The sequence below is a fragment of the Hoplias malabaricus genome, chromosome 8 (genome assembly GCF_029633855.1).
Source record: "Hoplias malabaricus isolate fHopMal1 chromosome 8, fHopMal1.hap1, whole genome shotgun sequence".
NCBI classification, from domain to species: domain Eukaryota; kingdom Metazoa; phylum Chordata; class Actinopteri; order Characiformes; family Erythrinidae; genus Hoplias; species Hoplias malabaricus.
The window spans coordinates 16,286,236-16,298,402 of NC_089807.1; the positions used below are offsets into that span (position 1 = coordinate 16,286,236).

Below are 12,167 nucleotides of genomic sequence, written 5' to 3' on the forward strand. Positions count from 1 at the left end.
ATTATGTTTAATTAGAGAAGAATTTCAAGATATTTTTACAGTCAATACAATTCAGTAAGAAAACCACTGAGCTCTTCTGTATTCAAACAGCATTAAATCAATGTGTAGGTAGTTCAAATATATGAGAAGCTATTCATATCTCAAACATATTTTAGAATGAAATATTATAATTCATACTGGATATCTAGCGGCCTCTAGTGTCTGACATGCATGTAATAAAAAGAGATTTTTTTGTCCATACATGGCACATGGAAATTTGAATCATTCTATTGTAGTTTTGGGCAGAGGCCATTATCACCTATGCAAGCAAGCTCTGACAAACCCCACGGGTGATGAAAGAGTTAATATTTACATTTTGAGAAATTAAATCCATATGTACAAAAAAGGTACAAAAAATAATAAAGATGGAATAAAAAGATGGAATTAAAATAAAAAGATGGAATGCTTTAAGGCACTTATTTTGGCTAAATCTCTAAAGATACACTTTATCATTACTGACACATGATACATCTACTTTAATCATTTACTAAAACAAATAGGTATTATAGCCTATGATATATGATTTAACAGTAAATGTTAAGTAGATATCACTGTGCATTTCTGAGGTCACTATTGTAGTCATTAAGGAGTCTCCTGGGACAGCAATATGCTGATGTCTGTCTCACTGGAAAAGAAAAAAAATTACATTTATGGTTGACATCAAGAAATAAGAGATAATGAGAGTAATACAAATAATATATGACAACTATAGTATCCTATCCTTTTAGAAATATGTAGAACAACACAATGTAGAGTAACCTAGGCTGTCTGGTGAGCATAAAAGATAATAATAATAATAATAATAATAATAGCAGTCACCTTAATATCACTGAAGAGGATGTTTTTGTGAGTTTTATTCCCATAGTTCTGTTTTAGCTCATTAAAATACCAAATGACTGGGTTAATTTTCAAATAGGTCCCAATTCCTCTGTCTCTGAAGTTTAGGATGGCTGATAGTTGCTTCTCACTATAAGTTGAACACATTTAGAGAGAATGTGTTATCTGAAATAATGTTATCATGTATTACTGACAAAGATAATGAAATATGCTTACCTGATATCTGGATAGTTTTCCATCAACAGTGGCAAGACATTTTTTATGTCTTTCTCATTTTCCTGCTTAATTATTTCACTAAGATGACCTCCTAGTGGATTTAGCCAATCAAATGTTGATCCCTGATTTAAAGACACAATAATATTAATAAAAACAATTTATCCCCTCATGAATTATAATGAATATTATATGAAAGTCATGCACACATTTGTGTAATGTAAATGAATGTGAAATATAATTAATTTGCACTGTCCTGTTCATAATAATTCCATGGATGTTTCATGTACATATATAAAACAGTACGGTTCTGGGGTATTAACATATACTATGTAAAATACCCAATATGTACAAATCCCCATTCCCGGGAAATTTGGGATGCCGGGCAAAATGTAATTAAATACAGATTGCAATGACGTGCAAATCATTTAAACCGTATATTTAATATAAAAAGTATAAAGACAACTTTTCAAATATTGAAAAATGTGGTACCCTTTGTCTTGGGTTTAATTCTTTAAATTGTGTTTAATTCTATGAAAGGGTGGCACGGTGGCACAACAGGTAGTGACGCTGTCACATAGCTCCAGGGTCCTGGGGTTGTGGGTTTGAGCCCTGCTCTGGGTGACTTTCTGTGAGGAGTTTGGTGTGTTATCTCTGTGTCCATATGGGTTTAGTTTGGGTGCTTCGGTTTCCTCCCATGGTCCAAAAACACATGTTGTTAGGTGGATTGGCTATTCGAAAGTCTACATAGGTGTGAGTGTGTATCACCCTGTAAAGAACTAGTGTCCCTTCCAGGGTGTGTTCCCACCTTGCATCAGGTGCTTCCGAGTAGCCTCTGAACCCACCATGACCCTGAACTGCATAAGCAGTTACAGACAATGAACGAAAGGATGAATGCATTCTATGAGGTTTAAATTTATATACATGTGCTACACTGGTTTTAGCACTGTTTACTAGTGAACTTCCAGTTTACAGCATACTTCATTCAGTGGTTATTGTGCTTCAGTAAACTAGTGCACTACTAAACTAGTAGGCTATAATTTGAAGTAAAATAAATTAAACAAATATAATCAACAAAAAGTGTGTTTTCATAATCTCTGCGTCCTACTACACACTCAGTAGGTAGTTCAGCAACTCTCATGATTGTCATTCAGGTTCTTGAGTGGCTGGTCATACACAGTTTTTATCTCATTTACAAGGCACGTTAACGACTTTACAGTGATATTGCAGAGAGTTCTATGTGTTTTTGCTGTAGCTTGGATTTCAGTCGTGAATCATAGAACTCTTCATTGATTTTGTAACTTCCTCTCAGCTTCCTCTCAGCTTCCTCTCAGCTCACTTTACTGATTTGGCTGCAGCCTGGCAAGTCAACTCAGTTCAGAAAGTTTAACCTCTTGTCTGCTGAAGTTTTAAATGTGATTTGAGATTATATTTTTCTACATAAGAGCAGAGGTGGCAGATCTGGCTCAAATTAAGCACTGGTGCATGGTAACATACAAAGTACTGGAAAGCTCAAAAAGAACGCATGTGTGAACAGGGCCTGTAATGTTACAGAGAGTCATGCTGCATCTCCTGCAAGCGTTACACAGATGCCGCCCCATGACTAAAGCACATGAAATGTTTCAAGCTCTGAGAACTTGCCTGATGCAGAACATATCAGACTGCATGTTACATGTGTGAAAAGACCTAATACTTTTGACCTTTTATGGATTTCAGGGCTGCTGAATCTTTCAGAAATAATGATGGGGAGAGGTTCATCACTATGTGAAAGGCTGTGTGGGTAAATATTTAACAACTGAAGAATAAACTTTCTCAACATAAAATACTTAAGAACGTGGGAAATTCATTGTCTACTGTACATATCAACAATTACATTTTCAGAATCTGGAGAAATATCTACATGCAAGGGACATGGCCCAAAACCAAAACTGTCTGGCTGTGATCATCAGATGCACAAGAGGCACTGCATTAAAAACCTAGTGCAAGGTAGAAATCACTGCATGGGCTTGGAAACACTTTCTAAAACCACAGTCTGTGAATGTGGCATCCACAAATGCAAGTTAAAACTCAAAAATCCAATTATATGTATTTCCAATGAAGTTGGGACATTGTGTAAAACATAAATAAATACAGAATACGATAATTTGCAAATCCTTTTCAACCTATATTCAATTGAATACACTACAAAGACAAGATATTTAATGTTCAAACAGATAAACTTTTGTTATTTTGTTTTTGTTTTTTTTGCAAATATTCACTCATTTTGAATTTGAGGCCTGAATATTGTTCCAAAAGATTTGGGACAGGGTCAACAAAAGACTGGGAAAGTTGAGGAATGCTCAAAAAACACCCATTTGGAACATTCCACAGGTGAACAGATTAATTGGAAACAGGTGAGTGTCATGATTGTGTATAAAGGGAGCATCCCTGAAGGGCTCAGTCGTTCATCAGTTGGATTGGGTGAGGTTCACCACTTCGTGAACAACTGCGTGCGCAAATAATCCAACAGTTCAAGAAGAACATTTCTCAATGTACAATTGCAAAGAATTTAGGGATTTCATCATCTACAGTCCATATCATCATCAAAAGATTCATAGAATCTGAAGAAGTCTCTGCAAGTAAGGGGCAAGGCCGAAAACCAGCATTGAATGCCTGTTGCCTTTCGATCCCTCACTGCATTAAAAACTGATATCATTCTGTAACAGATTTTACCACATGGGCTCAAGAACACTTCAGAAAACCATTGTCAGTGAACACAGTTTGTCACTCCATCTAAAGTTAAAACATTACCATGCAAAGCAAAAGCCATATATCAACAACACTCTGGGCTGCTCTGGGCCCGAGCTCATCTGAGATGGACTAATGCAAAGTGGAAAAGTGTCCTGGGGTGCTCAGTTCATAGTTAAAAAGCCAGCATCTCTGGTGGTATGGGGGTATGTTTAGTGCCCATGGCATGGGTAACTTGCACATCTCTTAATGCATCATTTAATGCTACAAGGTACATATAGGTTTCAGAGCAACATATGCTGCCAACCAAGCAACGTCTTTTTCAGGGACGTCTCTGCTTATTTCAGCAAGATAATGCCAAGCCATATTCTGCATGTGTTATAACAGCGTGGCTTCATAGTAAAAGAGTGCAGGCACTAGACTGGCCTGCCTGTAGTCCAGACCTGTCTCCCATTGAAAATGTGTGGCACATTATGAAGCGCAAAATACAACCAGACTGTTGAGCAACTTGTACACCAAGCAAGAATGGGAAAGAAAACCACCTACAAAGCTTCAGCAATTAGTGACCTCAGTTCCCAAACGCTTATTGAATGTTAAAAACAAAAGTGATGTAATACGGTGGTAAACATGCCCCTTCCCTAACTTTTTTGGAACGTGTTGCAGGCCTCAAATTCAAAATGAGTGAATATTTGCAAAAAAAAAATAAAAAATAGTTTATCTGTTTGAATATAAAATATTTTGTCTTTATAGTGTATTCAGTTGAATATATATTAAAAAGGATTTGTAGTGTTCTGTTTTTATCTATTTTTTTTTACAACATACCAACTTCATTGCAATTGGGGCTGTATATTTATATATGAATTCATCCCTGCGAGTTTTAACTTGCATTTGGCTAAACAGGAGAAGGACCATCCAGCTTGCTATAAGCACACAGTTCAAAAGCCAGCATCTGTGATGGTATGGGGTGCATTAGAGACTTGCACACAAGTTGTAAGTGTCTGTGTTTTAGAAAAGCGCTATATAAAATTAAAGAATTATTATTTTTATTATGTGAAGGCACCTTTAATGCTGAATGATATAGCCAGGTTTAGATCAACATGCTGCCTTCCTGACCATCTTTATCTGAGAAGTCCTTGTTTATTTCTGTCAGACAAAGCCAATCCACATACTGCATAGGTTAGAAAAGAATAGCTTTAGAAAAAAAAAAAAAAGAAAATTGGATTTTGTAGTCCAAACCCACTGAAAACACAAATTATTAAGCAACAAACACTGTAATGGAAATACAAACTCTTAAGCGAAATTCAGTAACAAGGAAGAATGAGAAATTAATTCACTTTCAAAACTACAGCAATTAGTCTCCTCCATTCCCAAACATTTACAGTGTTGTTAGAAGAAAAGCTGATGCAACGCATTGATAAACATGTCCACATCCCAATATTGTTATAACAATTGGCTGGCATCAATTCAAAAAGGGGCAAAAATGTAAAAAATAAAATTGAATAACTAAACTTTGTCAGCTTCAACATTTAAAATGTTGTCTATGTATTTTCACATCTATTTTCAATAAAATATATGGTTCAAATGCTTTACACATCAGTGCTCAATGTTTTTATTATGAAATTTTGCAGTGTCCAAACTTTTTTGGAAATATAGATTCTATATTTACATGTTATATTTTATCTTACCATTTCAGAGAACAATTTCCTGAGCTCATCCCACTGTTGTTCAATCTTAGCAGCAGCAATTTCATTCTTCCTGCCTTTGCATGAGTATTTATTCTTCAGAAGTTCTGATATGTACTCTTTCACCACATGGTAATGCATGTCACTGGCAAGATACTGAAGACCATAAAATTGTTTTATATAATTTTGTTCTTTTTCAAGTAAGTTTACAGTTATGTATGAAACTTGACTCACTTGTGCAGATGGAGATGTCATGGACTTGGTAGCTCCAGAGTAAATATAGATTCTGTTAATTATTTCATTAAAACTATCATCTGTGTTCAGCCATTCTCTGGTCATCAATCTCGCCAAATGTGGCTGAAACCAATCGTTATTTAAATAAATCCATGTTCAATTGTTTAAAAAGTACATTACAGTGAATTAAAAAGCTAATGATTACAATAAAAAGATATATCAGTATACAAACAATACCAAGCTCACCACTCAAATCCATATATTCATCCAGTGCAGCTTACCTCAATTTCATTTCTAAATTCTTGTAGTAGTGCTTCTCTCAGATGGCGAATCAACCCATCCACCTCAATCCCTAGTTGTTCCACCTGATCTGGACAGTCGTGACTGTAGCCCTCAATCTTCTCTCTGGAAGTTATATTCACCATATACATTATTACTGTATCTTCATACACAATTATGGGGCACTTAGTTAACACTAAAAACTTCATGGCAAATAACTCTAAAGATTAAAACAACATGGAGGAAACATACTTAAGAAAGCTGAAACTGTTGATGTATGCAACGTGATATTGGACCCATAAAGCACAGTCCAATAAATCAGAGCCCAACAAGGATGAACTCTGTTTTGTAAATTCCTCCTCAAATCTAGACAATGAGTGATGGAGAGAATAGGTAGAGAATTAATATGAGTTTTATGTTGGATTTATTTTAGTCTGAAATGTGGTGCTTACAGAGATTTAGGACAGATACTGAGGCAGCATATGTGTTTTTAGTTCACATTGTAAAGTTTGTTTTACCTTTTGAAAAAGTCTTTCAGTGCCTCAAGAGAGGCGCACAGAACCCTCTTTTTCAGCAGTGCATCAATCTTCCCTGTATTCTCTGCATATGATGCTATTATCTAAGATACATTGAATAAGTTGTGTTTACGTTGCACAGGCAAAACTCAATTTTTAAAAAGTCTGAATTATAGCCCCACACAATGCATGCAAATTTCCCTATCCATACTAGCAGAGGGTTCACAAAATGATAGTTTTCTTATACAAATCATCAGACACTGCACACTATTAAGACAACAACTTAATATATATGTGCACTGAATTACATAAAAATGCGACAGGATGTGCACCATTGTGTTATTTCACCCTTGCTTTTAATAATGCTCTTACACATTTTTAAGAATTCAGGACATCTGTTGATCTATATTTTTATTTATTATGCTAGTAAATTAAAGCAAAAAGACAGGTGCTCCAAGGACATGGGTGGAAACAATATATAAAAAAAGGGAACTTTGGACTGTGGGGGGTGAAATCAGTGCAATCTATAAACAGAGGTACTGATGCTGAGGCCTTCATCAGGACACAAAATAACAAATAAACACACCTGAAAATACCACATATAGGCACCCACATGTATCACATATATTTGTATATATTTGCATATCATAAGCCTGGAAGGGAAGAAAAAATTACAAAGAGAGGTGTGAACCCCCTAGAGAACCCTGAAGCCATGTAACAGCAATACTATTTGTTGTGTCGACAACTATTAGCTTCATGAGTTATCTCTAGGTTGTATTTATCAGACCCCAGCGTACATTCCCACTTTTTGTCAGTTCATTTCAGATGTGCTCTAGCCCAGAAAAGACTGGTATTTTTGAATACTACTTACATTTCATGTTTTACTCTGTATAGTGACAGTGTGTGGATGTAGGGAGAAAATGTGAATATTGACAAAGAAGTCAATAAAGTCTGTATTCTTAAATTGCCACTGTTCCAATTTTTATGGAATATTTTGTCTCTTTTAGAATGAGAATATAGCTACAAAACAATGAGTAGATGTACTACATGTGAACATGTATTTAAATGATTCAAAAACCACTGACATACATTTTTTTTCGTTGAATTGGGTTTGCATTTTAACTGTCATAATCAGTAACAGCACACTTGATTTAACATAATACATATTTTGATTTAATTAATTGGAAAAACTAGGTATTGGGGGATAGCCTCAGATAATATTGGATTGTAATAAGTAGAGATTTGGAAAGTGGTTAAAACTAATACATTCACATACAGAATATCACTACTTATAATAATAATAATGCTATTTATTTTAATTCCAATATCAGGCAAGGGTTGTTTTTTTTTAGAGCAAATAAACTTACTGCTTAGATTTAGATTTAGATTTTTAAATCTTATTTTATCAGGTCCCTAAATCTTTTGCACACTAGTGTACATACAGCCATGAATGGAAGTGTAACTTAAACAATAAATAAGAAATCAAAATATGTAATTCTATGAAGAGAATTCCATCAAAAAATTGCATTACATACCATACAAATATCCATATGAATATTAGAGGAAAGATATCTTCCATCGTCGGTGGTTTGTGGTGTTGCTTTCTGCATCCACACATCCTTCTGTTCAAGTTTAATAATATTGTCCAATGAGGCCTGTAGGACTTTCTGGAAAAAATGTTATGAACATGATATATAATAATGATAACAAATAAAGTATGAATGTTGTGTAAAGTTTAGGTCCATGCAGTTGTGATCTCTTACCTGAAAAAAAGTAAAGTATTCATCCTTAATCTGATTTAGAAAGGCATCAGGAATTGTGAGAGCCTTATGTTCTTTCATCTCAGGCTGCAAAGACGGACAACCAAGGATCTTCTGACTGGAAAAAAAAGTTTATGTCAATATGTAAGTATTTAGGTTCAACAAAATAATTTATTACATTTGCCTCACCTGTGATAACTGTTGATGATAAAATCCAGCATGGCATAATAATCTTTAAATTCTGTCACCTTTTCCAGGAGCCCCTTCAAGTGTTCTTCCATAAATTCATGACAAAATGAGACGTAGGTTTCAAACACGTTGAAGCTTGGTGGGTATAAACTGACAATCTCTGTTTTTACTTTCTCCCGCTGCTCCACAATTGCTTTACCCAGAAGCCCCAAGTGCACTGGCAACCAAGATGTGTTTTGTTCCTTGCTCTCCAAGGGAACACTGTTGAATGTGTCCCTCACTCCGTCCCGTACTGCAGCCCTCCATGCATCTCTCCATCCCCCGATCCCACCGGGATCTCCCTCTCTCTTTTCCTCCTCCTGTATGATGCAGGCCACATGCACCAACAATTCTTTGGAGGTCTGATCACAGGAGTGTTGCACAATATCTGTCATTTTGGTCCTCAGTTCCTTATAAAGCATAGACACGTTTTGTTCTTTTTTAGTTAAATCTGCTGAAGGCGCCTCCTCACCAAGATCCTTCATCTTATGCTGAAACTCCAGCCTCAGAGAAAGTAGGTTCAGATAGGCCTCTTCCAAATCACCACATTTTAAAAGCTCATCAATCTGCAAAACTGCATTAAAGGAAAAAAAAATGTTTACTTTTTTTTGCTCAGCTAATTATACATGTTTATGTGATCGTAGGCTTTGGGCAGAGAGAGAAAGGCAATATGAGGCAAAATAAACACTTACCTGAAACAGGTTTTGTTGGGATTTTGTTGATGAAATCTATTCCCCTATCATTGCTGTATTTTCTTTGTACTTCAGTGACCTCTGGCCTTAAAGCAGATGGATTGTTTTCCTGAAAAGGTGGTCTCCTGTTCTTATGTCCATTATGAGAACTTTTTCTAAAAGATTTTTGAACCCACTGAAGGATGCCACCACTTGTGGGTGAATCTAAACAACAAAAAAGAGAGATAAATACAGATTTTAAATAACTATCCTGTCTTGCAACTGATTTCCAAATGTCTGATGAAAATGATCATTCTTAGTAGTTTACTGCAAATAAAAATTCCATTAATTTACCCATCATTTGTATTTAGTTTGTGTTCTATTAATTTCTACATATAATTTAACATACGTACACAAATCATTTATTATATTTTCTATTGTATTTAATCCTATATCTGAAAAATTTATTGATTTGTTATAATTATTCCATAAAACAAATTCATCTAATGAAATGAGACCTTTTTACCTTTTTGTATGTCAGGTGATACAAATTTAGTGCTGGATGGAGGACAGGTGTCCTCTGTCTGCAGTTCTTCTTTTTCTTTTCTTTTGTTCTTGCTCCGAACAGACAAGTTTCGTACCAATGTTCTCAAAGCAGTGGGAGAAATCTGTGAGGTTGGTGAGACATTTCCATTGTAGGTGTTTTCTTCCTTTTCTGCCATCCTGCCACCAGATTGCATCCTATATCACATGTGAAGCATTGCAAGTGGAAATTTGTTCTGTTTTCTATCTATCTATCTATCTATCTATCTATCTATCTATCTATCTATCTATCATGTGTGATTAATTTCCTCATTTATATTTGTATTTTTAACTGCAGTACAGTGTATGGTGTAGTGCAATATACAGTCATATTTTAATATTATGACCACTTCCTTGTTTCTAAAGTCATTGTCAACTCTCTCATCTCCACTCTCCATACAGGGGAACTGGGCATCTCTACAAGCTCTACAATTACAAAAAATGGTCCATCTGTTTCTCTGCATACTTTGTTTGCCTTTTTTATGTTTTCCATTGTTTTTTCAAATCATACATGCTCTGTGGTGGACCTATGGGGGTCCTTACCATTGAAGAACAAGAGTGGAAGAGGCAAACAAAGTATAGAGAGCAACATTTAGACTACAGTCTGTAATTGTAGAACTACAAAGTGCTCCTCTGTGGATAGTGGAGCTGAGAGAATGGACAGTGTGTGTAGAAACATAATGTGGTCATAATATTCTTATATGACTGTGTATTAAAACAAAACCAAGTGTTGCCTCTTTATTACATGTAGTACAGTTTGTCATATGGTGTTTGAAATGTTTAATGACAGAAAATCTATCTTGTTTAATTATACAAAACATCTACAATTGTTGGTATCTGGAGTTCTCTCTGGGTAGTTTACATTCAGAAGATCAGCTTCATTTATGGTGGAACGGTATGTTTGGAGAGAAAAAATGGCTCTTGTTTGTACTTGGCTAGAGTTTAACCTGTTTTCACATTTTACTCACGGTTTGAACTACCACAGAAAATTTGTGACTAAAGACGTTCAGTTTTGTAGCACTGTTGGTCTGTTTACTTTTATGCAGTTTGCCATCTCCCAAATCTGGAGATATTTTCACATTAATAAGTCAATATTACCCACTTATGGAGCAAAAATAGAGCAGAGAGATAACACACCAAGGCACTTTTTTAGCCATTTACTAAAACAGGTTCTCCTTAAACACATTAGATACAATTTGAGCAGGAAAAGAGGTCTGAGAGCTGAATTTAATAAAAATTGGTTTTGATTACGATCAAATGTCACCTTTAATTGCTTAAACCACTCATAATTTACATGGTGTTGCATTTCTGAACCATATGCATGGATTGTTCCATCATTCACTTTGAAGTTTATGTTCTCTGACTATTGTTTCAGTTATTGGATTTTGTTTAATTTCATTAGTTATAACAGAATTTGTCATTAATTCTTTACTTGCCTTGCTGTTCTGTGTCCTATTATTTAAGCGAGGAACATGAGAGGCATGCTCCACGACCTACTTTAAATATAATCTTTCACCTGAACATCAACACATATGTCATCATAGCACATACTGTTTCTAGACAATTCAGGAAAAAGCTATCCAGTCAGAAAATGTTAAATAACAAGACCAAACAAGATACTTAATACAGAAACGTAAAATCTCACCTGAGAGGTGTTTACTTACTGCCAGGTTTAGTTTAGTTTACTTTCACTTTCACCTACCTATCCATAAATCATTTCCTGATGCAAGAATAAAACCCATGCAAACAACAAAATGAGGGCACAGGACAAGGCAACAGAATGAAATGGAAACCCCTAAGCATGTAATAATACAGAACAACTGTAAAAGCAGGAAAATTAAATTGCCCACACATAAAGACAATTTTGTTCGTTTGTTTGTTTTGATTAGTCATTTTATTAGAAATTTATACTGATGACCTGCATAAAATACAGACCTTCACCAGGATTATAAAAGAAGTATAGTGTCTTGTCAACTTGAGGGGCGAGGCCATCAGCTGCAGGGTGTAATGGTGAATAAAGAAAGAGGGACTAATTGCATATTAATAGACCCGTGTGTACTAAATGAACGCAAAGGTACATCTAAGCCATTTAAAAGCCTTTTTTTTATTGAAACCACTTCCAAATATATCATTTTAATGAACTAAAATTTGTTTTAGGTGTTAATTATATGACTAGGGTGAGGCTTATAAGAGCCTTTATTAAGTCTCCTTTAGAAGCAGCTGAGCTGTCGCTGCTGTAATGAATTTGTATTTCTCCTTTTACAGTAGCTTCTGTTTTTGAATGCACAGCCTGAGTTAACCTCGCTGTTGTACACTTCCAGCACAGCTGTGTGTGGACATGACCCTAGAGTCAAGATAAAACAGGACCATATAACAATATCTTCGTTTTTAAAGGCACAA

At 35.2% G+C, this 12,167-nt stretch overlaps 1 protein-coding gene across 3 annotated transcripts in view; it reads right to left on the minus strand.

The window, feature by feature from the left end:
* Window positions 1–12,167, minus strand: part of LOC136705943 (exocyst complex component 3-like protein 4) — a 15,970-nt gene continuing 3,803 nt past the window's right edge. For 2 of the 3 annotated variants that reach the window (XM_066679794.1, XM_066679796.1), the window contains exons 2-14: window positions 9,712–9,908; window positions 9,207–9,410; window positions 8,476–9,088; window positions 8,290–8,404; window positions 8,062–8,193; window positions 6,530–6,630; window positions 6,264–6,377; window positions 6,014–6,137; window positions 5,733–5,855; window positions 5,502–5,654; window positions 1,093–1,214; window positions 859–1,006; window positions 1–664 (exon numbers count right to left, since the gene is read on the minus strand). In XM_066679794.1, the coding sequence (XP_066535891.1) occupies window positions 662–664; window positions 859–1,006; window positions 1,093–1,214; window positions 5,502–5,654; window positions 5,733–5,855; window positions 6,014–6,137; window positions 6,264–6,377; window positions 6,530–6,630; window positions 8,062–8,193; window positions 8,290–8,404; window positions 8,476–9,088; window positions 9,207–9,410; window positions 9,712–9,908 (2,149 nt within the window). In that variant the 3' untranslated portion in view covers window positions 1–661. Of the gene's footprint in view, window positions 665–858; window positions 1,007–1,092; window positions 1,215–5,501; window positions 5,655–5,732; window positions 5,856–6,013; window positions 6,138–6,263; window positions 6,378–6,529; window positions 6,631–8,061; window positions 8,194–8,289; window positions 8,405–8,475; window positions 9,089–9,206; window positions 9,411–9,711; window positions 9,909–11,412; window positions 11,454–12,167 lie in introns of those variants that run through there. The other variant, XM_066679795.1, reaches the window with a different exon arrangement.